General features: G+C 43.6%; 2 protein-coding genes across 2 annotated transcripts; both read left to right on the top strand.

Annotated features, from left to right (window-relative positions):
- The first annotated feature begins 1,493 nt into the window (after window positions 1-1,493).
- Window positions 1,494-12,759, top strand: LOC142888755 (mucin-2-like). Its single transcript, XM_076027139.1, has 28 exons — window positions 1,494-1,614; window positions 1,787-2,042; window positions 2,123-2,237; window positions 2,788-2,878; window positions 2,967-3,097; window positions 3,204-3,420; window positions 3,930-4,055; window positions 4,155-4,269; window positions 4,385-4,535; window positions 4,629-4,742; window positions 4,840-4,909; window positions 5,008-5,145; window positions 5,353-5,517; window positions 5,630-5,724; window positions 5,810-5,936; window positions 6,043-6,298; window positions 6,470-6,522; window positions 6,615-6,721; window positions 7,159-7,310; window positions 7,446-7,584; window positions 7,790-7,900; window positions 8,003-8,182; window positions 8,706-8,945; window positions 9,033-9,189; window positions 9,377-9,505; window positions 9,930-10,693; window positions 11,834-12,621; window positions 12,669-12,759. Exons 1-28 carry the CDS (start codon window positions 1,548-1,550, stop codon window positions 12,757-12,759), a joined length of 5,145 nt encoding a protein of 1,714 aa, XP_075883254.1. The 5' UTR covers window positions 1,494-1,547.
- Window positions 12,760-12,790: 31 nt separating this feature from the next.
- LOC142888754 (uncharacterized) lies at window positions 12,791-23,846 on the top strand. Its single transcript, XM_076027138.1, has 21 exons — window positions 12,791-12,842; window positions 13,151-13,290; window positions 13,391-18,944; window positions 19,041-19,201; window positions 19,293-19,467; window positions 19,560-19,807; window positions 19,964-20,147; window positions 20,292-20,508; window positions 20,615-20,790; window positions 20,966-21,032; window positions 21,171-21,271; window positions 21,360-21,391; window positions 21,478-21,655; window positions 21,933-22,037; window positions 22,123-22,163; window positions 22,274-22,396; window positions 22,501-22,599; window positions 22,706-22,834; window positions 22,925-22,964; window positions 23,272-23,395; window positions 23,481-23,846. The coding sequence occupies exons 1-21, from the start codon at window positions 12,791-12,793 to the stop codon at window positions 23,683-23,685; spliced, it is 8,151 nt and encodes a 2,716-aa protein (XP_075883253.1). The 3' UTR covers window positions 23,686-23,846.
- Window positions 23,847-24,937: the final 1,091 nt, after the last annotated feature.

The following is a 24,937-nucleotide window of genomic DNA, read 5'->3' as shown; positions in this document are numbered from 1 at the left end:
GGGATTCAAAATGCAATTTAGGTAATCCTCATTTACCTCAGTAAAACAAATATCAACTTTAGTTTTGACTTTTTGTTTTGTTTTCTCACATATTAACTCAAAGTTATGGATCATGAATGTATTTTTATCCAATCTATTATTATTATTATTATTATTATTATTAAACAATATTTTAAGACCGTTGGATAAAGCAACACAGGCAGGTGCACAAAAAAACGATCATACCAGTGTTGACTGCAACAAAGTAAACATAAAATGTTCACCTGACAGATGATGTAGATGACTAATCATGTAAGATGATGATTACACTAGCACTAACAGGTATTAAAAGGCTATGGTAAAAAAAAAAATTGATGTAGTTTTCTAAACTACTGTCTCGGTATAGCTCAGGCGTGGACAAACTACGGCCCAGGGGCCATATGCAACCCGTGAACCTTTTTAATCTGGCCTGCCCAATTTTAAGAAATAATATTAATAGTCAGTCAGTCATAAAATAGCTGTATTTCATCCATTCTTTCAGTGTTTCCAGAGTCAATTCAATAAAGAGCTAAATATCGTGGGGTTTCAAAGACAATGATTTTGTTTCAACGCTTTTGTTCATTTTCAGTTGACATTAAAGCGACATGTTTTCTACATATCCCGTGATATATTTTTCACCAAAACACTCCATCCATCTGCTGCTGCTCCGGTCCCTCCAGGCAAATTTTAGAACTCACTGTGGCCCACCAGCCAAAAAGTTTGCCCACCCCTGGTAGAGCTGGTTTTGACAGGATCACAGGGTCAACAGGTAGTGTTGAAAAGAATCGCTCATTGTCTAACTTTATTAATGTTTGCGTACTTTTCTTCACTTACTTTTGCTTAATTTATGTCCCATGTATATTCACACATCTCAGCTGCGGATAGCTAGTCTGGTCTCTTTCAGTGGCCCGAGGTTGACAAGCGTGTTGTGGTGACAGTTAAAACCAGATGGTAGCAGAGGAGTTTACAAATTAGAGCCTGGCCCATATCCTTAAATTATTTTGTCTCCCACCTCAAGCTGTGTCGAATCATGTCTTATCATAAGATAATTTGCTTATTTCCTGATTCATAAGATGATACAACACCAATTCCCACACATCATACATGACAGACTTCCATTAGTGTTATTCAGGTTTCACAGTCATCTGTCAAAACTTCAGGGGAAAAAATGTCACAGAACAAAAGACACAGATTAGTGGTCGAGGTAACTGATTTTATACAGGAGTTTTAAAGCCGCGGGTCAGCATGTGCCTTGAGCAGTTTTATGGCTGATAATCCGGGATTCTAAACCCAAGTGCAAACATCTTGGCTCACTGGAGAGATAAGGAGGCCGTGGGGATCGTGAGTACTTGTCAAAGGCGTGAGACATTCTCCACTCAGCACATGTCTCTGCAATAAAACATCATCATCTTCATCACGGAAAGAGGATGGGAGGTCGGAAAGAAAAGTGCCGCGTCCCTATAAAGGCTTGTCAAGAGGAGTCTGACATTACTTGCAGGTCTGCAGACTGAAAGACCACCGTAGCTGCCATGGGGTGGAGAAGCGTGTGGTTGTGTTTCCTTGTTTTGCCTCTCATCGAAGTCCAAGCCCGGCTGGGTAAGAGCTTTAAACTGTCCAAAAGTTTTCAAGTTCAAAAGTTCTCTCTTCCTCTCTCTCTTTTTTACGATCCAAATGTGAATATGTGAATTCAAAAAATCTTTGAAGCTTCTGCAATTTCTGCAGCAGCAAACACCATTGACCGTTTGCATCCTGTCGATGTCATTCCCAGTTCGGAACCATGTCAGCACCATCTGCAGCACCTGGGGCAGCCAGCACTTCAAGACGTTTGACGGCGACGTGTTCCAGTTTCCTGGCATGTGCGAGTACAACCTGGTGTCCGATTGTCGCAGTGCCTTCCAGGAGTTCTCTGTGCACATGAGGAGGAAGGAGAACCATGGAAGCCCCACCGTCAGCCACGTGGTGGTCACCATCAACGAGCTCTCGGTTCACCTCTCTAAAACCGTGGTCACTGTAGATGACATTCCGTGAGTGGATGAAAAAAAATGTTGTTTTTTTTGTTTGTCTTTTTTAAAACGACATCACTGACAAAAAGCTCTGGTTCCAGGATCAAATTGCCATACCACATCAAGGGGGTGCAAGTGGAGCAAAATGCCGTTTATATCAAGCTGCAGTCTTCGGTCGGCATCGTTGTCATGTGGAACAGAGATGATGCTGTCATGGTAAGTGTCGCATGTCTGATAATTGCCTTATAAAAACTTATTTTAAGCTAAACAAAACATTGATTCCTCAACCAGCATCTACTAGAAACCTCGAGAGTTGATCATTTAATGTTATTTAATACATGACATTGTTTTCAACAACACTACACAGACCTAATTTTTCTCAGGGCACCTCATGTAGTGATGCAGCACATTAACACCAGAAAGGTTCTATGCAATGAAATTTTTTTCCCACAATTTTCTTTCTTTCTCTCTTGTAAGCTGTCGGTAATAGTGAGTAAATAGTAAAAGTGAGGCATAATAAAAGTCAAACCATTACTTCTTTTTGCTCGTTCTACTTTTCAGAAAAGAGACAGTGATAAAACAGAGAATTCCAAGAACGTGCTTTGTGATGCTGCAAGAGGCCTTAGCTAAACTGAAACAATAGTCTTCAAAGTTTTTGCTTGTTGAAAAAAGTATTATTGAATTAAGTTTTCAGTAAAGGGAACTCAGTTCCCACTGTCAATCATTTGTCTTGAAAGTACACAATGCGAGTGTTGCTGCATTTAAGGTGGAGCTGGACAACGATTATGCCAATCACACTTGTGGACTTTGCGGAGACTTCAATGGGATTCCCATCCACAATGAGTTCATCTCAAAAGGTCTTTAGCATTTCGTGTATGTCAGCAGGCACTTGCCGTCGCAGTGGGAATTTCACACTATAAAAAAAAGTGTTTCCATAAAATGCAGGACGCCAGGTCAGCCCCATAGAGTTCGGCAACTACCACAGGGTCTATCTTCCAAACGATGAGTGCGAGGACCCCTCTGAGGAGGATGAGGAGCCACTGACCAACACTGTGCCCGAGTCATGCCAGGAGTTTGTAAGTTTTCTTTAATAAGCTACTTTCAAAATGTGGTCCTGACGGTTGCATTTACATACAACACTTCAATGTAACCTGTCTTCTTCTTTCTTCCTTTCACTTGCAGCAAAGCACCTGTGACAAGCAACTTCGCTCAGAGTCCTGGAGCTCTTGCAGCCAACTAATCAACCCTCAACATTACATCCAGGCCTGTGTGCTTGACATGTGCAGCTGCACCAGCAACTCCAGCGCCTCGTGTGTCTGCAACACACTCTCCGAGTTCTCTCGGCAGTGTTCCCATGCAGGAGGGCAGCCACCCAACTGGAGAAACACACAGTTCTGTGGTAATGCTTCCTGTTTCTGTCAGAAACTTCTCAGAAACTGTGCATGGTTTGCATTGCTGGGTTTCAACGTTACCTAAGAGCCAACGTCAGTGGTGTCAAGCAACAATTTGTTGTGTGAAAACTCACGTATACTGAACATCATTCACATTTCCTCTAGTGGTCATGCAAAGGACATTTCTATATTTGGCATTAAACAAAACAGTTTAAAAATAATAATAATAATGATAATTTAATAATATATGTACATGGATTAGATGAGAAAATGGCTCCACTGCATCTAACAACAAGTCTGCTTCAGAAAGCTAAAACAGTTCCAGTTAGACTGGTGCTATTCTCCATGCCCCCAGCATCAGTTTTGATGCTAAATATTCTGTTTTCTGGAGAACTTTAGAGTTTTTTGTATGGTAAACTGTGCAACGATGCACCACTGGGTGAAAAATTAGCATCTGGGACAATTAACATGAGCTAATGTTGCATCATTTGATATAAAGTTTCCCATGTCTTCACAGCCAAACAGTGTCCGTATAACATGGTTTATGAGGAGAGTGGCTCTCCATGCGTGGACACGTGCACACACTTGGACACAAGTTCGCTGTGTGAAGACCACAAGATGGACGGCTGCTTCTGTCCTCCAGGTCAGTGACGTTTGTGTAAGAGTTTATGGTCCCTTCTTTGACGTTTTGTGACGTTCCTTCGAGGCTTTACGGCTTGTGTTTGTGTGTGTGTGGATGCAGGGACCGTGTTCGATGATATTTCCTTGAGGGGATGCATCGCTCAGTCCGAATGCAAGTGCAAACACGACAAAATCTACAACTCCGGCGAGGTTTACCGACAGGACACAAAGGAGTGGTATGTCAAAAAGGCCCTTATTGTTTTTTTTATGATGTTACAACTTATTTGTATCTTGTAGTGGGCCCATTATGGTGTTTATTTTGTTAACCTAAGACGACGTGCTCCCCTCTAGTATATGCTTCGAGGGTCGATGGAACTGTAAAAGTCTCCAGACTCCGGTGACGTGCGCAGTGGAGGAGGGCTCACATATAACTACTTTTGATGGGAAAACCTTCACCTTCCATGGCGATTGCTACTACACGCTGGCCAAAGTGGAAAGCAAGGTGTTGCAGCAATGCCGTCCTTCATATAAGATAACTTTAAACGAGGAAAAAAAATGTTTTGACATAGTTTTGTTTCGCTCTGTATTTTTTTAGGACGCTGCGAGTCCAAAGTTCAGTATTCTGGCTCAGCTGGTGCCGTGCGGACATCAGAAGTTTGACACTTGTCTTAAGAACATTAAAATGGTGCTGAACAGTGACAGGAATAACGTGAGTTTGAGGCTGTATGCAAAAAAAAAAAAAAGAATCTGCCAGCCCTTGACTCAGTTTAGTGGCTGTAAACACCAATCACTGTCTTTCTATTCAGGTGTTAATGTTTACCTCTGACGGCTCAGTGAAGCAGAACTCGCAGATCATCAGTTTGCCCTACCAATCCAGTGAGCATGAATTTATTTAATGAGCGATTAAATAAATAAATTAATAAATTGTGTATTCACCAAATAATCCGTTTCTGGTGTTTCTCGTGACAACCAAGGTGACATCAACATATTCCGTGCCTCGTCCTTTCACATCTTGGTCCAGACCACGTTTGGGTTGCGAATTCAGATCCAGCACGTGCCTGTAATGCAGGTCTATGTCACCCTGGATCACAGCTACAAAGCAAAGACACGTGGTAAGTTGACATGCAGCCTCCAGAGGCCTAAAAAAACGCGTCAAAGCTATATTCTAAATTAGCGCCGTAATACCGCAAAATTCTGTCATTCTTCGTTGAATAAAATGTGTCCAGTAAGTAACCTTCTTTTATTTTTTTCTGTGCCGATCAAGTCCTGAACACACAGTAATTCAAATTCTAATTCAAACCTGACACTGCTGTCTCCAGGGTTGTGTGGGAACTTCAACATGGTGCTGTCGGACGACATGAGGACCCCACAGGGCATCGTGGAGGGAACGGCCGCCCCATTCTGTAACGCATGGAAAACATCCCTCACGTGCCAAGACAGAGCGGAGAGGCTTGACGATCCCTGTTCCCTCAGCTTGGAAAATGGTAAACGCACACATACGCAATAATCAGTATACTCCTTACCTTGATATCTGTATTATATGTCTATCTATATATAGTGTCTCCATGCACATTTACTGAACCTCTTCTCTGGCAGAGAACTATGGCAAACACTGGTGCGCCTTGCTCCTGAGCCCAAACAGCACCTTTACACGGTGCCACTCAGTTGTGAATCCTGAGCCATACTACAAGGTACAGCGAAATCTCTCTTCTTCTTTTTAACCGGCCTTTATTTAAGATAAATGACCTTCTAAAAGCGTCCTCTTACACTCTGCAGCGATGCATGTACGCGAGCTGCAACTGTGCGAAGAGTGAGGCCTGCTTGTGCGCCGTCTTCTCCTCCTACGCACGAGCTTGCTCATCCAAGGGAGTGTTTTTAATAAACTGGAGGGACAAAGTGTGCCGTAAGGATTTTCTTTTTTAATAATATTCTCTTTAATTCCTTCTGATAGATTGATGGTGATCTGGCCAAAGTAACCGGGGTCACACTTTCCGTCTTTACTCTAACAGACAGATACACCGAGAGCTGCCCGGCGACTCAGGTCTACTCCTACAAGTTGCAGAGATGCCAGCAGACGTGCATGTCGCTGGGCTCCAGTGCACACAGCTGCTCCACTGACTTCTTGCCCGTGGATGGCTGCTCGTGCCCCGAGGGCCTCCACCTGAATGAGCATGACCTCTGTGTCCCCATGGCCAAATGTCCGTGCTTCCATGATGAAGTCTTTGTGAAGGCGGGAAAGTCCATCAGCGTCAAAGACGAACACTGGTGAGTCGAGGGGATGGTTTGATTGATGATTTGATTTGTTATTGACCGCAAATTAGCTCTTCTTCGGGCCCTTCCTGACACCCAGTTGCATTTTCTGCAGTTAAAATAGATTGTTAACCTTTGGGTTTTAATATCCTTCGTGCAGCAAATGTCTCTGTTGTGTTTTAACAGTGTCTGTACCAACGGAACGCTTCACTGTCATTCCTGGAAAGAAATGAAATCAGGTAAGTTGTTTATTTGTTTGTTGTCTTTATTTGTATGCATACCACAAAAAATGTAAGACTTCTTTTTTTAACAATACACTTCCCTACTTCAGCTACCTGCCCTCATCCAAAAGTTTACTTCAACTGCTCGACCAGTGGCACTGGGGAGCTCAGACATCAGTGCGCTCAAACCTGTTTGAATCTGGACATTGACGAATGTGTAAGTTGTAGTGGTGTAAAGATAAACCGTTTTGAATCGGTTATCTGTCTGTGACGTATGAGAGCCGAGTGCATCGGTTGATGGAGCCCTGGATCGGTAAAGATCGGTAAAGTAAAAATAAGCACTTGGGGTTAAATTGTCCATTTGTATTGAATCGCTTTGAACCGAATCGGATCGAATCATACCAAATTATTAACTATTTTTTTATGAATCGTCCCTGAATCGGATCGTTGCTTGTGAATCGAGATTTGAATCGGATCGTTTTGTGAGTGAAAGATTCACACCCCTAGTAAGTTGTTTGTTACTCTTGGAAATCATTGGAGTGTGTGATATTTACACTCAGGATGTGACTGTAAAATTGACGGTGCTCTCACCAGCCAGTCTTTTGTTTGTTTGTCATCGTTACACCGCGTGTTGCATTCTTGTCTGCCTCTCAGGACGCCGCTGACTGCAAGTCTGGCTGCCAGTGTCCAGCTGGCCTCCTCGACGACGGCCTGGGTTCCTGTGTAAGGGAAAGTGAATGTACGTGTCAGCACGATGGCAACATCTACGCCACCGGGTCGAAGATTGTCAATGAGTGCAACAACTGGTTAGTGTTTGTTTTGTTTTTTTTCATAATACTGCTCATAAACAGCTAATAGTCCAACTAAATGATGTCTAACCCAGTTTCTAAGACACACTGTGAAATAAATACCGTATTTCTGACTGTCTATGACACATGTAGTACGTGCAGAAGTGGAAGCTGGCAGTGCACTGAAGCAAAATGTCCAGGAACGTGCACTATTTATGGGAGCGGCCACTACAATACATTTGATATGATAGCATATGGGTTTCAAGGACATTGCGCCTATGTTGCTGTCAAGGTAAACAATGCACAACTGTGTCTCTCTAGAACGGTCGATTCTGTTTTGAAGGTAGAATAACACAGCCTGCTCTGAATAGAAATATAGATTACTGTTGCTCAACCAAAGCTAAATTTCAGGCTGGCAGTATTCAAAGTCTCTCTTGCACTATGGTCCTTGCATGAAATTCATCATAATCAAATCAATTTCATCCTTTCTTTTAAAGAACAAATGCGGCAATAAAACTGTGCACGAGAACTTTGGCGTCATCACTGAAAACGTACCATGTGGAACCACGGGCACAACATGCTCTAAGATTGTTAGAATCCAACTAGGGGTAAGGACTTGCGCGAGTGAAAAAAAAAAAAATCATCATTCACTTCCTGAACATGTGACAGAACGTCCTCAATGATCAACTCAAATGTTCTCAAAATTACAGAGAAACGAAATCAAACTGTCAAAAGGTAATTATACAGAGGAAGACCTGGGACACGGCCCTGACGTTCAGTACAGGATAAGAAGGGTTGGCTTGTACCTGGTACTGGAATCTGCTGTCGGTCTGGCAGTGATGTGGGACCGCAAAACGACTGTGCGCATCCTTCTGGAACCACAGCACAGTGTGAGTCACAGTAACAGCACAATGATCACCGAGAGAGTTTAAAATAAAAAATTTAATTAAATTAAAAAAAAGGCATTAACTTTTATTCGAGTAATTCCGATTTAGCTTTACCATTTTTGGCGCTCTCATTCTTAAAGAGTAAATGCAAAATAAAATAATATGAAAACCTTTTAATGCACAGAAAATACTTATACACATGCATAATACGTATATATAAGACTGGCTACAAATATTTAACAAATATTTTGAGTTCGTATGCTACACAGTTGGCACAAGAGTCCAATAAACATGCATACAATTTGTTTGCCATGTACTATAGATTGCAGAATGAAATTGCAGATGGCCACAAATTGATAGCCGTCCTTGAACCGTAACTGTGCAGCGCACCATTTTAGAGACAAGACATTGTATTTGGCTTCTCACCTTTCGTATGAGACAGTCTAAAATTGCACATTGTGTAGCTTAGATAGCTTGCATTTGTCACATGAAAGCGGTGACTAACTGTTTCTATCTGGCTTTGCAGGGGGAGGTGTGTGGACTGTGTGGAGATTTTGATGGTGATGGACAGAATGACTTCACCACTCAGGGCCAGCTGATAGTCAGCAATCCAGTAGATTTTGCCAATAGCTGGAAAGTGTCGAGCAGCTGCCCAGATGTGGAAAACAGCACTGACCCTTGTGTGATGAGACCAAATCGGCATCACTGGGCAAAAAGGATGTGCAGCATTATTACTGGAGAAACGTTCAAAGACTGCCACAGCAAGGTAATGATGGGTGTGGTTCTGAGATTTTGCAATCTAATCTCTTACAGTTGAAAACAATTTTTAATCTTATTGTCTGAATCTGAACAGGTGGATAACCGCCCATTTTATGAAAACTGTGTGAAAGATTCATGCGCCTGTGACTCTGGTGGGGATTGTGAGTGTTTCTGCACAGCAGTGGCAGCTTATGCCCAGGCTTGTAACGAGGCGGGTGTCTGCGTGAAATGGAGAACCCCAGATTTGTGTCGTAAGTCAACAACTTTTGTTTTCTGAAACTATACATTTTTTTGCCCTTAAGACTATTAAATTTGCCACATTTAAGATATGTGTAAAGTCACATGGATGAGTGTAATTCCATTGGTTCTTTGGTTGTAAACATTCAATCCATGAAGTAACATGATGATTTCATATCTTATCTTGTACCTTTCCCCCAGCCGTCTTCTGTGATTATTACAACAATGAAGAGGAATGCAAGTGGCACTACTACCCATGCCACACACCTTGCTTCAAGACTTGTTTGAATCCAGAAGGAACTTGTACTAGCCCCATTCCCAACCTAGAAGGTGAAATTATTGTGTGTGTATGTGTGTTTATGTGTACACACACACACACACACATATATATGTATATATATATATACATATATATATGTATATATATATATATACATATATATATATATATACATATATATATATATATATATACATATATATGTATATATATGTATATATATATATGTATATATATGTATATATATATATATATATATATATATATATATATATATATATATATATATATATATATATATATACATATGTATATATATATATATATATATATACATATATATATATATATACACACACCCACATATGTATATACATACATTTGGATGATGATTTGGACCTGGAATGAAATACAGTGTAAAAGTGTCATAATCATATGATTTTTACAGTGACTGAATATGTTTTTTTTTATTAGGCTGTTATCCAGTATGTCCAGAAGAAACACCCATATTTGATGAGGAAACCCAAATGTGTGTGGAGGAATGTTCAGGTTGCTTCTACAATGGGACAAGATATGAAGAAAATGAAGTTATTTACAATGTGACAGACAATTTAGGAATGTGCTACTATGCAATCTGCATTAATCAAACAGTCATACAGGGAAGTGAGCCCTGTCATTCAACTCCAATGCCCCCAACACCATCTACGACACCCACTACACCCAAAACAATGACGACAACAGGATCCTCAACACTGACTCCTCTATATACATCTACAACAGAGGCACCGACAATCACAACGTCTATAACAACAGAAACATCATCACCAACACATGTGACGACCACAGAAGGACCAACAACAACCTCAGAATCTGCGAAAACTTCAACACAGAGTCAAACCCCTACAGTTTCTACAACACCATGCATTGTGCAATGTGAGTGGTCTGAGTGGTACAATGTACATAACCCAATGGAGGACAAAAGTGACCGGGAGACATATGAAAACATCATCGAGCATGGGGGTAAAATATGTAAAAATCCTAAAGAAATAGACTGCAGAGCTTCAGATTACCCTGACATGGAATTTGAAGATTTCATCACAGAAACTAAGCAAGTTGTTTCTTGTGACCTTGGAAGTGGCTTATTATGCAGGTATGAAGACCAGCCTATTGGAAGGAAATGCCATGATTATAAAATTAAAGTATGTTGTGTGACAGTGGATTGCTCACCAACCACAACTGTTGAATCTACAACAGCATCAGATTTTTATACAACAAACGTCCAAACCTCTTCAGCACAACCACAATCTCCAACACCCACACCCCATCAGACTTCTCCCACAACAACGCCATCTTCTCCCACAACCTTGGCAACGACAACACCCATCCAAACCTCTTCAACAAAATCTCCATCTCCAACAACTACCTCTATAACGGCCACCCCTGTCCATACATCTCCAACAACTCCACCGTCTTCACCCACAACCTTCACAACAACCACACCCACCCAAACGCCTTCAACACAACCACCATCTCCAACAACTACCTCTATAACGACCACCCCTGTCCAGACATCTCCAACAACACAACCGTCTTCACCCACAACCTTCACAACAACCACACCCACCCAAACGCCTTCAACACAACCACCATCTCCAACAACTACCTCTATAACGACCACCCCTGTCCAGACTTCTCCAACAACACCGCCATCTTCGCCCACAACCTTGGCAACCACCACACCCATCCAAACCTCTTCAACAAAACCACAATCTCCAACACCCACACCCCACCAGACTTCTCCAACAACACCACCGTCTTCACCCACAACCTTCACAACAACCACACCCACCCAAACGCCTTCAACACAACCACCATCTCCAACACCCACACCCCATCAGACTTCTCCCACAACAACGCCATCTTCTCCCACAACCTTGGCAACGACAACACCAATCCAAACCTCTTCAACAAAATCTCCATCTCCAACAACTACCTCTATAACGGCCACCCCTGTCCATACATCTCCAACAACTCCACCGTCTTCACCCACAACCTTCACAACAACCACACCCACCCAAACGCCTTCAACACAACCACCATCTCCAACAACTACCTCTATAACGACCACCCCTGTCCAGACATCTCCAACAACACAACCGTCTTCACCCACAACCTTCACAACAACCACACCCACCCAAACGCCTTCAACACAACCACCATCTCCAACAACTACCTCTATAACGACCACCCCTGTCCAGACATCTCCAACAACACCACCGTCTTCACCCACAACCTTCACAACAACCACACCCACCCAAACGCCTTCAACACAAACACCATCTCCAACAACTACCTCTATAACGACCACCCCTGTCCAGACATCTCCAACAACACCACCGTCTTCACCCACAACCTTCACAACAACCACACCCACCCAAACGCCTTCAACACAACCACCATCTCCAACAACTACCTCTATAACGACCACCCCTGTCCAGACATCTCCAACAACACAACCGTCTTCACCCACAACCTTCACAACAACCACACCCACCCAAACGCCTTCAACACAACCACCATCTCCAACAACTACCTCTATAACGACCACCCCTGTCCAGACTTCTCCAACAACACCGCCATCTTCGCCCACAACCTTGGCAACCACCACACCCATCCAAACCTCTTCAACAAAACCACAATCTCCAACACCCACACCCCACCAGACTTCTCCAACAACACCACCGTCTTCACCCACAACCTTCACAACAACCACACCCACCCAAACGCCTTCAACACAACCACCATCTCCAACACCCACACCCCATCAGACTTCTCCCACAACAACGCCATCTTCTCCCACAACCTTGGCAACGACAACACCAATCCAAACCTCTTCAACAAAATCTCCATCTCCAACAACTACCTCTATAACGGCCACCCCTGTCCATACATCTCCAACAACTCCACCGTCTTCACCCACAACCTTCACAACAACCACACCCACCCAAACGCCTTCAACACAACCACCATCTCCAACAACTACCTCTATAACGACCACCCCTGTCCAGACATCTCCAACAACACAACCGTCTTCAATGACGACAACAGGATCCTCAACACTGACTCCTCTATATACATCTACAACAGAGGCACCGACAATCACAACGTCTATAACAACAGAAACATCATCACCAACACATGTGACGACCACAGAAGGACCAACAACAACCTCAGAATCTGCGAAAACTTCAACACAGAGTCAAACCCCTACAGTTTCTACAACACCATGCATTGTGCAATGTGAGTGGTCTGAGTGGTACAATGTACATAACCCAATGGAGGACAAAAGTGACCGGGAGACATATGAAAACATCATCGAGCATGGGGGTAAAATATGTAAAAATCCTAAAGAAATAGACTGCAGAGCTTCAGATTACCCTGACATGGAATTTGAAGATTTCATCACAGAAACTAAGCAAGTTGTTTCTTGTGACCTTGGAAGTGGCTTATTATGCAGGTATGAAGACCAGCCTATTGGAAGGAAATGCCATGATTATAAAATTAAAGTATGTTGTGTGACAGTGGATTGCTCACCAACCACAACTGTTGAATCTACAACAGCATCAGATTTTTATACAACAAACGTCCAAACCTCTTCAGCACAACCACAATCTCCAACACCCACACCCCATCAGACTTCTCCCACAACAACGCCATCTTCTCCCACAACCTTGGCAACGACAACACCCATTCAAACCTCTTCAACAAAATCTCCATCTCCAACAACTACCTCTATAACGGCCACCCCTGTCCATACATCTCCAACAACACAACCGTCTTCACCCACAACCTTCACAAAAACCACACCCACCCAAACGCCTTCAACACAACCACCATCTCCAACAACTACCTCTATAACGACCACCCCTGTCCAGACTTCTCCAACAACACCGCCATCTTCGCCCACAACCTTGGCAAACACCACACCCATCCAAACCTCTTCAACAAAACCACAATCTCCAACACCCACACCCCACCAGACTTCTCCAACAACACCACTGTCTTCACCCACAACCTTCACAACAACCACACCCACCCAAACGCCTTCAACACAACCACCATCTCCAACAACTACCTCTATAACGACCACCCCTGTCCAGACTTCTCCAACAACACCGCCATCTTCTCCCACAACCTTGGCAACGACAACACCCATCCAAACCTCTTCAACAAAATCTCCATCTCCAACAACTACCTCTATAACGGCCACCCCTGTCCATACATCTCCAACAACACAACCGTCTTCACCCACAACCTTCACAACAACCACACCCACCCAAACGCCTTCAACACAACCACCATCTCCAACAACTACCTCTATAACGACCACCCCTGTCCAGACTTCTCCAACAACACCGCCATCTTCGCCCACAACCTTGGCAACGACCACACCCATCCAAACCTCTTCAACAAAACCACAATCTCCAACACCCACACCCCACCAGACTTCTCCAACAACACCACCGTCTTCACCCACAACCTTCACAACAACCACACCCACCCAAACGCCTTCAACACAACCACCATCTCCAACACCCACACCCCATCAGACTTCTCCCACAACAACGCCATCTTCTCCCACAACCTTGGCAACGACAACACCCATCCAAACCTCTTCAACAAAATCTCCATCTCCAACAACTACCTCTATAACGGCCACCCCTGTCCATACATCTCCAACAACTCCACCGTCTTCACCCACAACCTTCACAACAACCACACCCACCCAAACGCCTTCAACACAACCACCATCTCCAACAACTACCTCTATAACGACCACCCCTGTCCAGACATCTCCAACAACACAACCGTCTTCACCCACAACCTTCACAACAACCACACCCACCCAAACGCCTTCAACACAAACACCATCTCCAACAACTACCTCTATAACGACCACCCCTGTCCAGACATCTCCAACAACACCACCGTCTTCACCCACAACCTTCACAACAACCACACCCACCCAAACGCCTTCAACACAACCACCATCTCCAACAACTACCTCTATAACGACCACCCCTGTCCAGACATCTCCAACAACACCACCGTCTTCACCCACAACCTTCACAACAACCACACCCACCCAAACGCCTTCAACACAAACACCATCTCCAACAACTACCTCTATAACGACCACCCCTGTCCAGACATCTCCAACAACACCACCGTCTTCACCCACAACCTTCACAACAACCACACCCACCCAAACGCCTTCAACACAACCACCATCTCCAACAACTACCTCTATAACGACCACCCCTGTCCAGACATCTCCAACAACACAACCGTCTTCACCCACAACCTTCACAACAACCACACCCACCCAAACGCCTTCAACACAACCACCATCTCCAACAACTACCTCTATAACGACCACCCCTGTCCAGACTTCTCCAACAACACCGCCATCTTCGCCCACAACCTTGGCAACCACCACACCCATCCAAACCTCTTCAACAAAACCACAATCTCCAACACCCACACCCCACCAGACTTCTCCAACAACACCACCGTCTTCACCCACAACCTTCACAACAACCACACCCACCCAAACGCCTTCAACACAACCACCATCTCCAACACCCACACCCCATCAGACTTCTCCCACAACAACGCCATCTTCTCCCACAACCTTGGCAACGACAACACCAATCCAAACCTCTTCAACAAAATCTCCATCTCCAACAACTACCTCTATAACGGCCACCCCTGTCCATACATCTCCAACAACTCCACCGTCTTCACCCACAACCTTCACAACAACCACACCCACCCAAACGCCTTCAACACAACCACCATCTCCAACAACTACCTCTATAACGACCACCCCTTTCCAGACATCTCCAACAACACAACCGTCTTCACCCACAACCTTCACAACAACCACACCCACCCAAACGCCTTCAACACAACCACCATCTCCAACAACTACCTCTATAACGACCACCCCAGTCCAGACATCTCCAACAACACCACCGTCTTCACCCACAACCTTCACAACAACCACACCCACCCAAACGCCTTCAACACAACCACCATCTCCAACAACTACCTCTATAACGACCACCCCTGTCCAGACATCTCCAACAACACCACCGTCTTCACCCACAACCTTCACAACAACCACACCCACCCAAACGCCTTCAACACAAACACCATCTCCAACAACTACCTCTATAACGACCACCCCTGTCCAGACTTCTCCAACAACACCGCCATCTTCGCCCACAACCTTGGCAACCACCACACCCATCCAAACCTCTTCAACAAAACCACAATCTCCAACACCCACACCCCACCAGACTTCTCCAACAACACCACCGTCTTCACCCACAACCTTCACAACAACCACACCCACCCAAACGCCTTCAACACAACCACCATCTCCAACACCCACACCCCATCAGACTTCTCCCACAACAACACCGTCTTCACCCACAACCTTCACAACAACCACACCCACCCAAACGCCTTCAACACAAACACCATCTCCAACAACTACCTCTATAACGACCACCCCTGTCCAGACTTCTCCAACAACACCGCCATCTTCGCCCACAACCTTGGCAACCACCACACCCATCCAAACCTCTTCAACAAAACCACAATCTCCAACACCCACACCCCACCAGACTTCTCCAACAACACCACCGTCTTCACCCACAACCTTCACAACAACCACACCCACCCAAACGCCTTCAACACAACCACCATCTCCAACAACTACCTCTATAACGACCACCCCTGTCCATACATCTCCAACAACTCCACCGTCTTCACCCACAACCTTCACAACAACCACACCCACCCAAACGCCTTCAACACAACCACCATCTCCAACAACTACCTCTATAACGACCACCCCTGTCCAGACATCTCCAACAACACAACCGTCTTCACCCACAACCTTCACAACAACCACACCCACCCAAACGCCTTCAACACAACCACCATCTCCAACAACTACCTCTATAACGACCACCCCAGTCCAGACATCTCCAACAACACCACCGTCTTCACCCACAACCTTCACAACAACCACACCCACCCAAACGCCTTCAACACAACCACCATCTCCAACAACTACCTCTATAACGACCACCCCTGTCCAGACATCTCCAACAACACCACCGTCTTCACCCACAACCTTCACAACAACCACACCCACCCAAACGCCTTCAACACAAACACCATCTCCAACAACTACCTCTATAACGACCACCCCTGTCCAGACTTCTCCAACAACACCGCCATCTTCGCCCACAACCTTGGCAACCACCACACCCATCCAAACCTCTTCAACAAAACCACAATCTCCAACACCCACACCCCACCAGACTTCTCCAACAACACCACCGTCTTCACCCACAACCTTCACAACAACCACACCCACCCAAACGCCTTCAACACAACCACCATCTCCAACACCCACACCCCATCAGACTTCTCCCACAACAACGCCATCTTCTCCCACAACCTTGGCAACGACAACACCCATCCAAACCTCTTCAACAAAATCTCCATCTCCAACAACTACCTCTATAACGGCCACCCCTGTCCATACATCTCCAACAACTCCACCGTCTTCACCCACAACCTTCACAACAACCACACCCACCCAAACGCCTTCAACACAACCACCATCTCCAACAACTACCTCTATAACGACCACCCCTGTCCAGACATCTCCAACAACACAACCGTCTTCACCCACAACCTTCACAACAACCACACCCACCCAAACGCCTTCAACACAACCACCATCTCCAACAACTACCTCTATAACGACCACCCCTGTCCAGACATCTCCAACAACACAACCGTCTTCACCCACAACCTTCACAAAAACCACACCCACCCAAACGCCTTCAACACAACCACCATCTCCAACAACTACCTCTATAACGACCACCCCTGTCCAGACATCTCCAACAACACCACCGTCTTCACCCACAACCTTCACAACAACCACACCCACCCAAACGCCTTCAACACAACCACCATCTCCAACAACTACCTCTATAACGACCACCCCTGTCCAGACTTCTCCAACAACACCGCCATCTTCGCCCACAACCTTGGCAACCACCACACCCATCCAAACCTCTTCAACAAAACCACAATCTCCAACACCCACACCCCACCAGACTTCTCCAACAACACCACTGTCTTCACCCACAACCTTCACAACAACCACACCCACCCAAACGCCTTCAACACAACCACCATCTCCAACACCCACACCCCATCAGACTTCTCCCACAACAACGCCATCTTCGCCCACAACCTTGGCAACGACAACACCCATCCAAACCTCTTCAACAAAACCTCCATCTCCAACAACTACCTCTATAACGGCCACCCCTGTCCATACATCTCCAACAACTCCATCGTCTTCACCCACAACCTTCACAACAACCACACCCACCCAAACGCCTTCAACACAACCACCATCTCCAACAACTACCTCTATAACGACCACCCCTGTCCAGACATCTCCAACAACACAACCGTCTTCACCCACAACCTTCACAACAACCACACCCACCCAAACACCTTCAACACAACCACCATCTCCAACAACTACCTCTATAACGACCACCCCTGTCCAGACATCTCCAACAACACCACCGTCTTCACCCACAACCTTCACAACAACCACACCCACCCAAACGCCTTCAACACAACCACCATCTCCAACAACTACCTCTATAACGACCACCCCTGTCCAGACATCTCCAACAACACAACCGTCTTCACCCACAACCTTGGCAACAACCACACCCACCCAAACGCCTTCAACACAACCACCATCTCCAACACCCACACCCCACCAGACTTCTCCAACAACACCGCCGTCTTCGCCCACAACCTTCACCTTAACCACACCTGTCCAAACGTCTTCAACACAACCACAATCTCCAACAACCACACCTTACCAGACTTCTTCAACGAAACCAACATCGTCACCCACAATCTTTACAACACCTACACCATTCCAGACCTCTTCAACTGAACCTCCATCTCCGACAACTACCTCTATAACAACCATCCCAGTCCAGACATCTCCAACAACACCACCGTCTTCACCCACAACACAATCAAGTTCAACTTCTTCTACAAATCATACAACTTTCCCTGGTGTTGTCACTGGTCCTGTTGCGACAACACTCGCTCAAGTTTCCGATCATACCTTGACATCGATCAGCACACCATCCACAGTTAGTCAGAAAAGTACGCCGTCAACAACAATCAAAACCTCTTCAATGACACCAATCCCAACTTCACTCACTTCTCCAACTACCCCATCTCTGACCACAACAACTACTTCAACCGCAATAACGTCCATCCACACTTCTCCAGTGACGAGGCCCAGTTCAACTACTGAATGCATATGTACTGTTAATGGCCAGCATTACAAACCAGGTAAAGAAAAGTGTCACAAACATGTTCCCAATTCTTCTATTTTAACTTCATATCACACTGTTTAATCCACATTTTTAAATCTATATTTACCTGCAGGAGATATCATAATTTTTGAGCAACACCTTGGATTAGGCATTTGTCTTACGATGAATTGCTCTAATATTTGTGAACTAAAAAACCAAACTGGACCATGCAGTGAAACAGCAACGCCATCACCTCCACCTCCTGTACCTGATTGCCCTCAATGGAATGTTACTGTAAGAATATTCAAGCGTCTACCGCGTCCGATAGAGAATAATCCTTCACATCAGATACCTTTTCTTTGACATATATATTTTCTTTTTTCAGCAAAATGAGACCTTCTTATTGTGTGACTGTATAATGGCTAGATGCATTGAGAACAATACAATTGAAATTATTCCATATGAGTGTCCACCCCCTAAGAACATCACTTGTGCCAATGGAAAGGATCCAGTTCTTGCGTATGATGAGTACGGCTGTTGCCAACATTATGTTTGTGATTGTAAGTGCCTATAGTTACATATATGATATATTGCATATTTATTCACATATACTGTTTACTTTTAATCTGAAAGTTTTCCTTTCACTTTTCAGGTGTTTGTGAAGGATGGGGTGATCCTCATTACCTTACATTTGATGGACTCTACTATACTTATCAAGGGAACTGTACATATGTCTTAATGGCAGAGATTGTCCAAAAGACAAACTTAAAAATTTATATTGATAATGTCCTATGTGATCCCACGGAAGAAGTGTCTTGTCCACGTTCGATAATCATATCATATGGAACAGAAGTTATTACATTTGTGAATCATAATTTGATTGGAGCTGTAAAATTAGAGGTAAATAAAAACGTTATTCTGCATTCTGACATTTGCAAGAGCAACTTCACAATACCTGCAAGTGTTATTTCACTGTTAAGAACCACTAGTTATATGTGTATACATACAGATATACATTCATGTATGATTTTCTCCATCAACCCCCTCTCTTCATAGGCACTTAAAAATGGCATTGCTTTAAAACTACCTTATTCACAAAATGGTGTTAAGGTCTTGAGCACTGGCATGAAATTGATTTTCGAGATTCCAATCCTAAATGTGGTCATTACATTTGGAATTTCGGGCTTTGCTGTCGATCTTCCATATCAGTTCTTTGGGAATAACACAGAGGGACACTGTGGTAGGAGCATCTTCATTTCACATTTCCATTTTTTTTTTAATTTTTTTTTTTATTAATTTTTTTTTTTTAAACAAAACTTTTTTTTAATAATAGTTTTTAAAGGTTTTGAAAAGAATACTTATTGGAATGTGATTCTGCTGACAGGAACCTGCAATAACAACCAAGCTGATGACTGCAGGTTACCATCAGGGCAGCTGATTCCAAGCTGTTCCCTTATGGCTGATTATTGGGTTGTAGAGGACATTAGCCATCCTGAATGCCAGAAACCTGTTGTTCCACCAACCAGTTCACCTGAAGCTCCACCAACTCCACCTACCAATCCTTGCATTCCAGATTCTATGTGTGATATGCTCAACAGCAGGTACACGTTACTCAACCTTTTTCTGTTGTAAATTCATAAAACATATAAATATATATATAAAAAAAGGTCAAATTCAAACATGCCTCTGATTTTCATTTATTCACAGTATCTTTGCAGAGTGCCATCCCATTTTATCCCCTGACAGTTTCTACAAAGGATGTGTTTTTGATAGCTGCCATGTTTCCAACCCAGCAATTGAATGCACTAGTTTGCAGGCTTATGCTGCTGCGTGCGCTCAGGCTGGAGTCTGCATTTACTGGAGGAACCATACTACACTTTGTGGTAAACTGTCCTTTATTGTTGTTTGTTTGTTTGTTTGTTTTTCAATAATGCAGGGGTCTGGGCACACATTTTTTTTCTTTATAAAAAGCAAGTAAACTGTGCACAAACGGCTGCAGGTTTATTTATTTGAAATAAGATGACCAAAATGAAGCAATTCTTTGTCTTTCACTTATAGCGAGTGAATGTCCATCAGACAAAGTCTACAAGCCATGTGGTCCAGCAGAGCCGCTAACCTGTGACAAGTAGGTTTCCACAAAAGCAAATTGCTATTTATATATCAGAGAATATTTACATATAGAGGGTAATTATGATTAGTCGTGACACAAAATCTGTCCTGGTTATATACGGTATTCATTAACTTAGAATATTCAAAATTACAGTCCATCTGAACCAACCAATAACTTCACCACGGAGGGTTGCTTCTGTCCAGACGGCACATTACTCTTCAACAAAGAGTCTGGTATATGTGTTGAGAAGTGTGGTAAGTGTGTTGTCTCACTGATGCTGTGACCAAGCTGGATATATTTTGTCAATCACATGGTCTTACAGGATCTCTTATTTTCTATCAGGATGTCTCGATCCTGATGGCGTTCCTCGTGAGGTGAGCAACACATTCTCGTACAGGTTGCCTTCAAATCTTACCTTGTTTTCTCCCACTGAAGTCACCGTCCTAGTTTTCTCTTTCAGTTTGGTGAGAGGTTTGAGTACAAGTGCCAGAACTGCATTTGTGAGGAGTCCACAAAGGCTGTGTCGTGCAAGCCCAAGTTGTGTCCAGTGCCACCTCCAACAGCCTGCATAGAGCCAGGGTTTGTCCTCGTGAACCAAACGAATCCAGCTGACCCATGCTGTTCCATTTATTCATGCCGTAAGACACAAAGGCATCACTGCACACTTGTCACCTAAAAATTTTAAGGAGCTATATATAAAACTCAGTTCAACAGTCTTAAGGAAAACAAAAAAACAAAAACAAATGTGGCATCATCACACAAATGCGCTGTGTGTAGATGCTGTCTCATTCACAGGGTGCACAACTTTGATGTATTAAATATTTGAAATTTTGCACTAACCTCTTAAAAATGCAATATGTACTTTCAGCGTTTCCCATGGTAACACTGATCAAATTAATCATTTTATCTTGAAAGAATGTCAAGCCAACAAGTGTCCAGGCATCCCCAATACTTGCCAAGTGGGATTTTTGCCAGTTGTCTCCGTTCCTGACGGAAAATGCTGCCCCGAGCTCAAATGTGGTGAGTTCCTGTTGTCTGAATTACTGAAAACGTAATGAAGTAAATCCCTTTCTTGCCTCACTTCCATTGCTTACCCTTCCTCTAGAACCCAAAAGAGTTTGTGTCCACAAAGACATTGAGTACCAGGTAAAAACAAAAAACAAACAAACCTTAAATTCAAGGTTGGTGTACGAGTACATTTCTTGACACGCCAACATTGTGTGTAACAACATTAAATATGTCGTCTATTTTACTAGCCTGGCTCATCAGTTCCCGTGGTGCCCTGTCAAGACTGTGTTTGTTCTAATGAGGTCGAGTTAGCAACCGGTCTATTCAAGATAAGTTGCACGTTCCCACCATGTCAAAGAAACTGTGGAACGGTAAGTAGATGGCGCGTCCCTTCAGAGACAAGATGCATGCCGCACCAATGTGTACGCTGATGCCTTTTTCGGAAAGCACTAGATTGCTTTTCTTTCCTCCTCAGGGTTATGAATATGTGATGGTGACCAAGGATGATTGTTGCGGCAGGTGTGTGCAGACACACTGCATCCTCAATTTCGACGGCACCGAGACGCTTGTGGAGGTCAGTCGTGGCGTTTCGACGGGTGCCAACTTCACAAAATGTGCGTTTTTGTCAGTGTCTTGACGTGTGTGCGTGTTTGCATGTATGTGCCTTCTTTGCTCTCCAGCCAGGACAGACTTGGTCACGATCTGGCAACGCCTGCGAGTTATTCACCTGTATTAGAAAAAAAAACATTCTGGCAACCATGTCCTCACACATCATCTGCCCCCCCTTCGAGGAAAGCAACTGTGAACCTGTGAGTGTCATCTTCAGCGTGTGACTTTGTTGGAATGACTGTGACTTAGAATGTGGCGGGAAAAAAACAACTTGTTGTCTTTGTTTTTAGAACACGATTCAGACTAAAGCAAATGGCTGTTGTAAAACCTGTAAGTATGATCATTTAAATTAAGTATTAAATTATTTCATTATACTGTTTGTTTTTTTACAGTGTGTGTAGTATAGATACCTGTTAGATAAATCTTCCATGATAATGGCCACACTCCCAGCCAGGTGTAGGCTCTGCCCACTGTCAACTGACAAATGTTTTTGTCACATTTCAAACAAACTATTTTTTATTATGACTAAATTCTGCTGTCAATCAAAAATGAAAATATTAATGTTTGATTATCAAGTGGGAAAATTAACAAACAAATGCACTGCTAACTGTGTCTCATCTAAAAAATAAAAAAAAAGGTGTGGAGAAGGAGAAGGCCTGCAAGAAGGTGTCCAAATTCACAAAGGTGACACACAAAGACTGCCAGTCCAGCCACGAGATTGATATACCCTACTGTGAAGGAGCCTGCAGTACTTTCACCACGTAAGAGCTCGTTCTGTCGCCTCCACCTGACCAACAATCCAAAAGGTCGGCGTTTTCGCTGATGAGCCTCTTTCCTCGTTTCCAGGTACTCTCAAATGGCCTCCGCGATGGTGCACTCGTGCTCCTGCTGCAAGGAGATGCACTACGCCAACCGCACGGTCAACCTGGAGTGCACCAACGGAGAGGTTGTCCCCTTCACCTACACCCATGTGGAGGAGTGCGGATGCGCGCAGGCGGACTGCGCGGCCCCGTCGCCCGCCCGCAGGAGGAGGAGCTTCACGCTGGTCTGACGCAAGCGTTCATGTACCTAGCGTCAACTTTAATGGGATGTGATGATTATTTTTCTTTTTCTTTTTCCACATTGTTATTATTTCTGTCATTCCACGTTATTCCTACAGCTCTTAATGGTTGTCAGCACTTTATCTGCACCAATAAAATAATGCAAGCAGTAGCTCTTCTGTGTTTGGGTCATCATTCATTGAGGAATAATATGCAGCCTACACATAAACAAACACAGTATGGAAAATATATGTTTTATATATAGATATATTTTAAGTCTTATTAAATTAATAGTTCAAGCCTTTGACAAATGCATACATACATACATACATACATACATACATACATACATATATATATACATATATATATACATATATTTACATATAAATATATATTTGTGTGTGTGTGTGTGTGTGTGTGTGTGTGTGTACATCTATTAGTACATATATATACACATATCTATAGCGATATATGTATATATATGTATATATATATATACATATATATATATTTATATATATATATATATATATATATATATATATATATATATAAATCGATATAGAGAGAGATAGATAGATATAAATATTGTTGCAATCAGACATTTAACATCTTGCATCATTGCATATTGTGCTATTATATTTGTAACATTACATTTATATGTTGGAATTATTATATTGAGTTGAATGTATAAATGTATTGAATGTTACTATGTGTAGTGCTTTGGTGTATATTTGATGATCATGATCAGTCTCTTGGGAGTGTTGAAAACCTTGTGAGCAAAGACCGTGTAACTCATTAAGTCTCATGAACAGTGACCTGGGGTGACCAGAGAGTGGTCAGCTGAAGGAATTGCCTTTGCGACCCTCATAAAGTTTGCGACCCATCCAGTCACACGGATGGGAACTTGTGGCCTGAGCTTGTCTTGCCGCAAAATGGTTTCAACAGGTCACACCGGAAGGAAGTATGGACCATTTGGCTCACGGCCAAATAAGGACTTGCTTCCTCATTCACAAATAATGACAGTGACGCCCAGCAACCGAAGGGAGAAGAATGGACAGCCAATCAGAGGACGACACTTGAGAAGACAGTCAAATCAGGAGTCAGATTGTTTGTCTTTGCATTTAAGGACTTTCTTGGGAGAAAGTTGTCAGTCTGAGTCCGGCGACGGCAACCAAACCAATAATATGTAGACCGATATATGTACATATATGTATATAAATATACATATATATATATATATATATATATATATACATA

The sequence above is a fragment of the Nelusetta ayraudi genome, unplaced genomic scaffold (assembly GCF_046127955.1).
Source record: "Nelusetta ayraudi isolate G7.1 ecotype Tasmania unplaced genomic scaffold, CSIRO-AGI_Nayr_v1 ptg000020l, whole genome shotgun sequence".
In the NCBI taxonomy this organism is placed as follows: Eukaryota; Metazoa; Chordata; class Actinopteri; order Tetraodontiformes; family Monacanthidae; genus Nelusetta; species Nelusetta ayraudi.
Note: the sequence above shows the minus strand (reverse complement) of the source record. Positions and strands in the feature narration are given on the sequence as shown.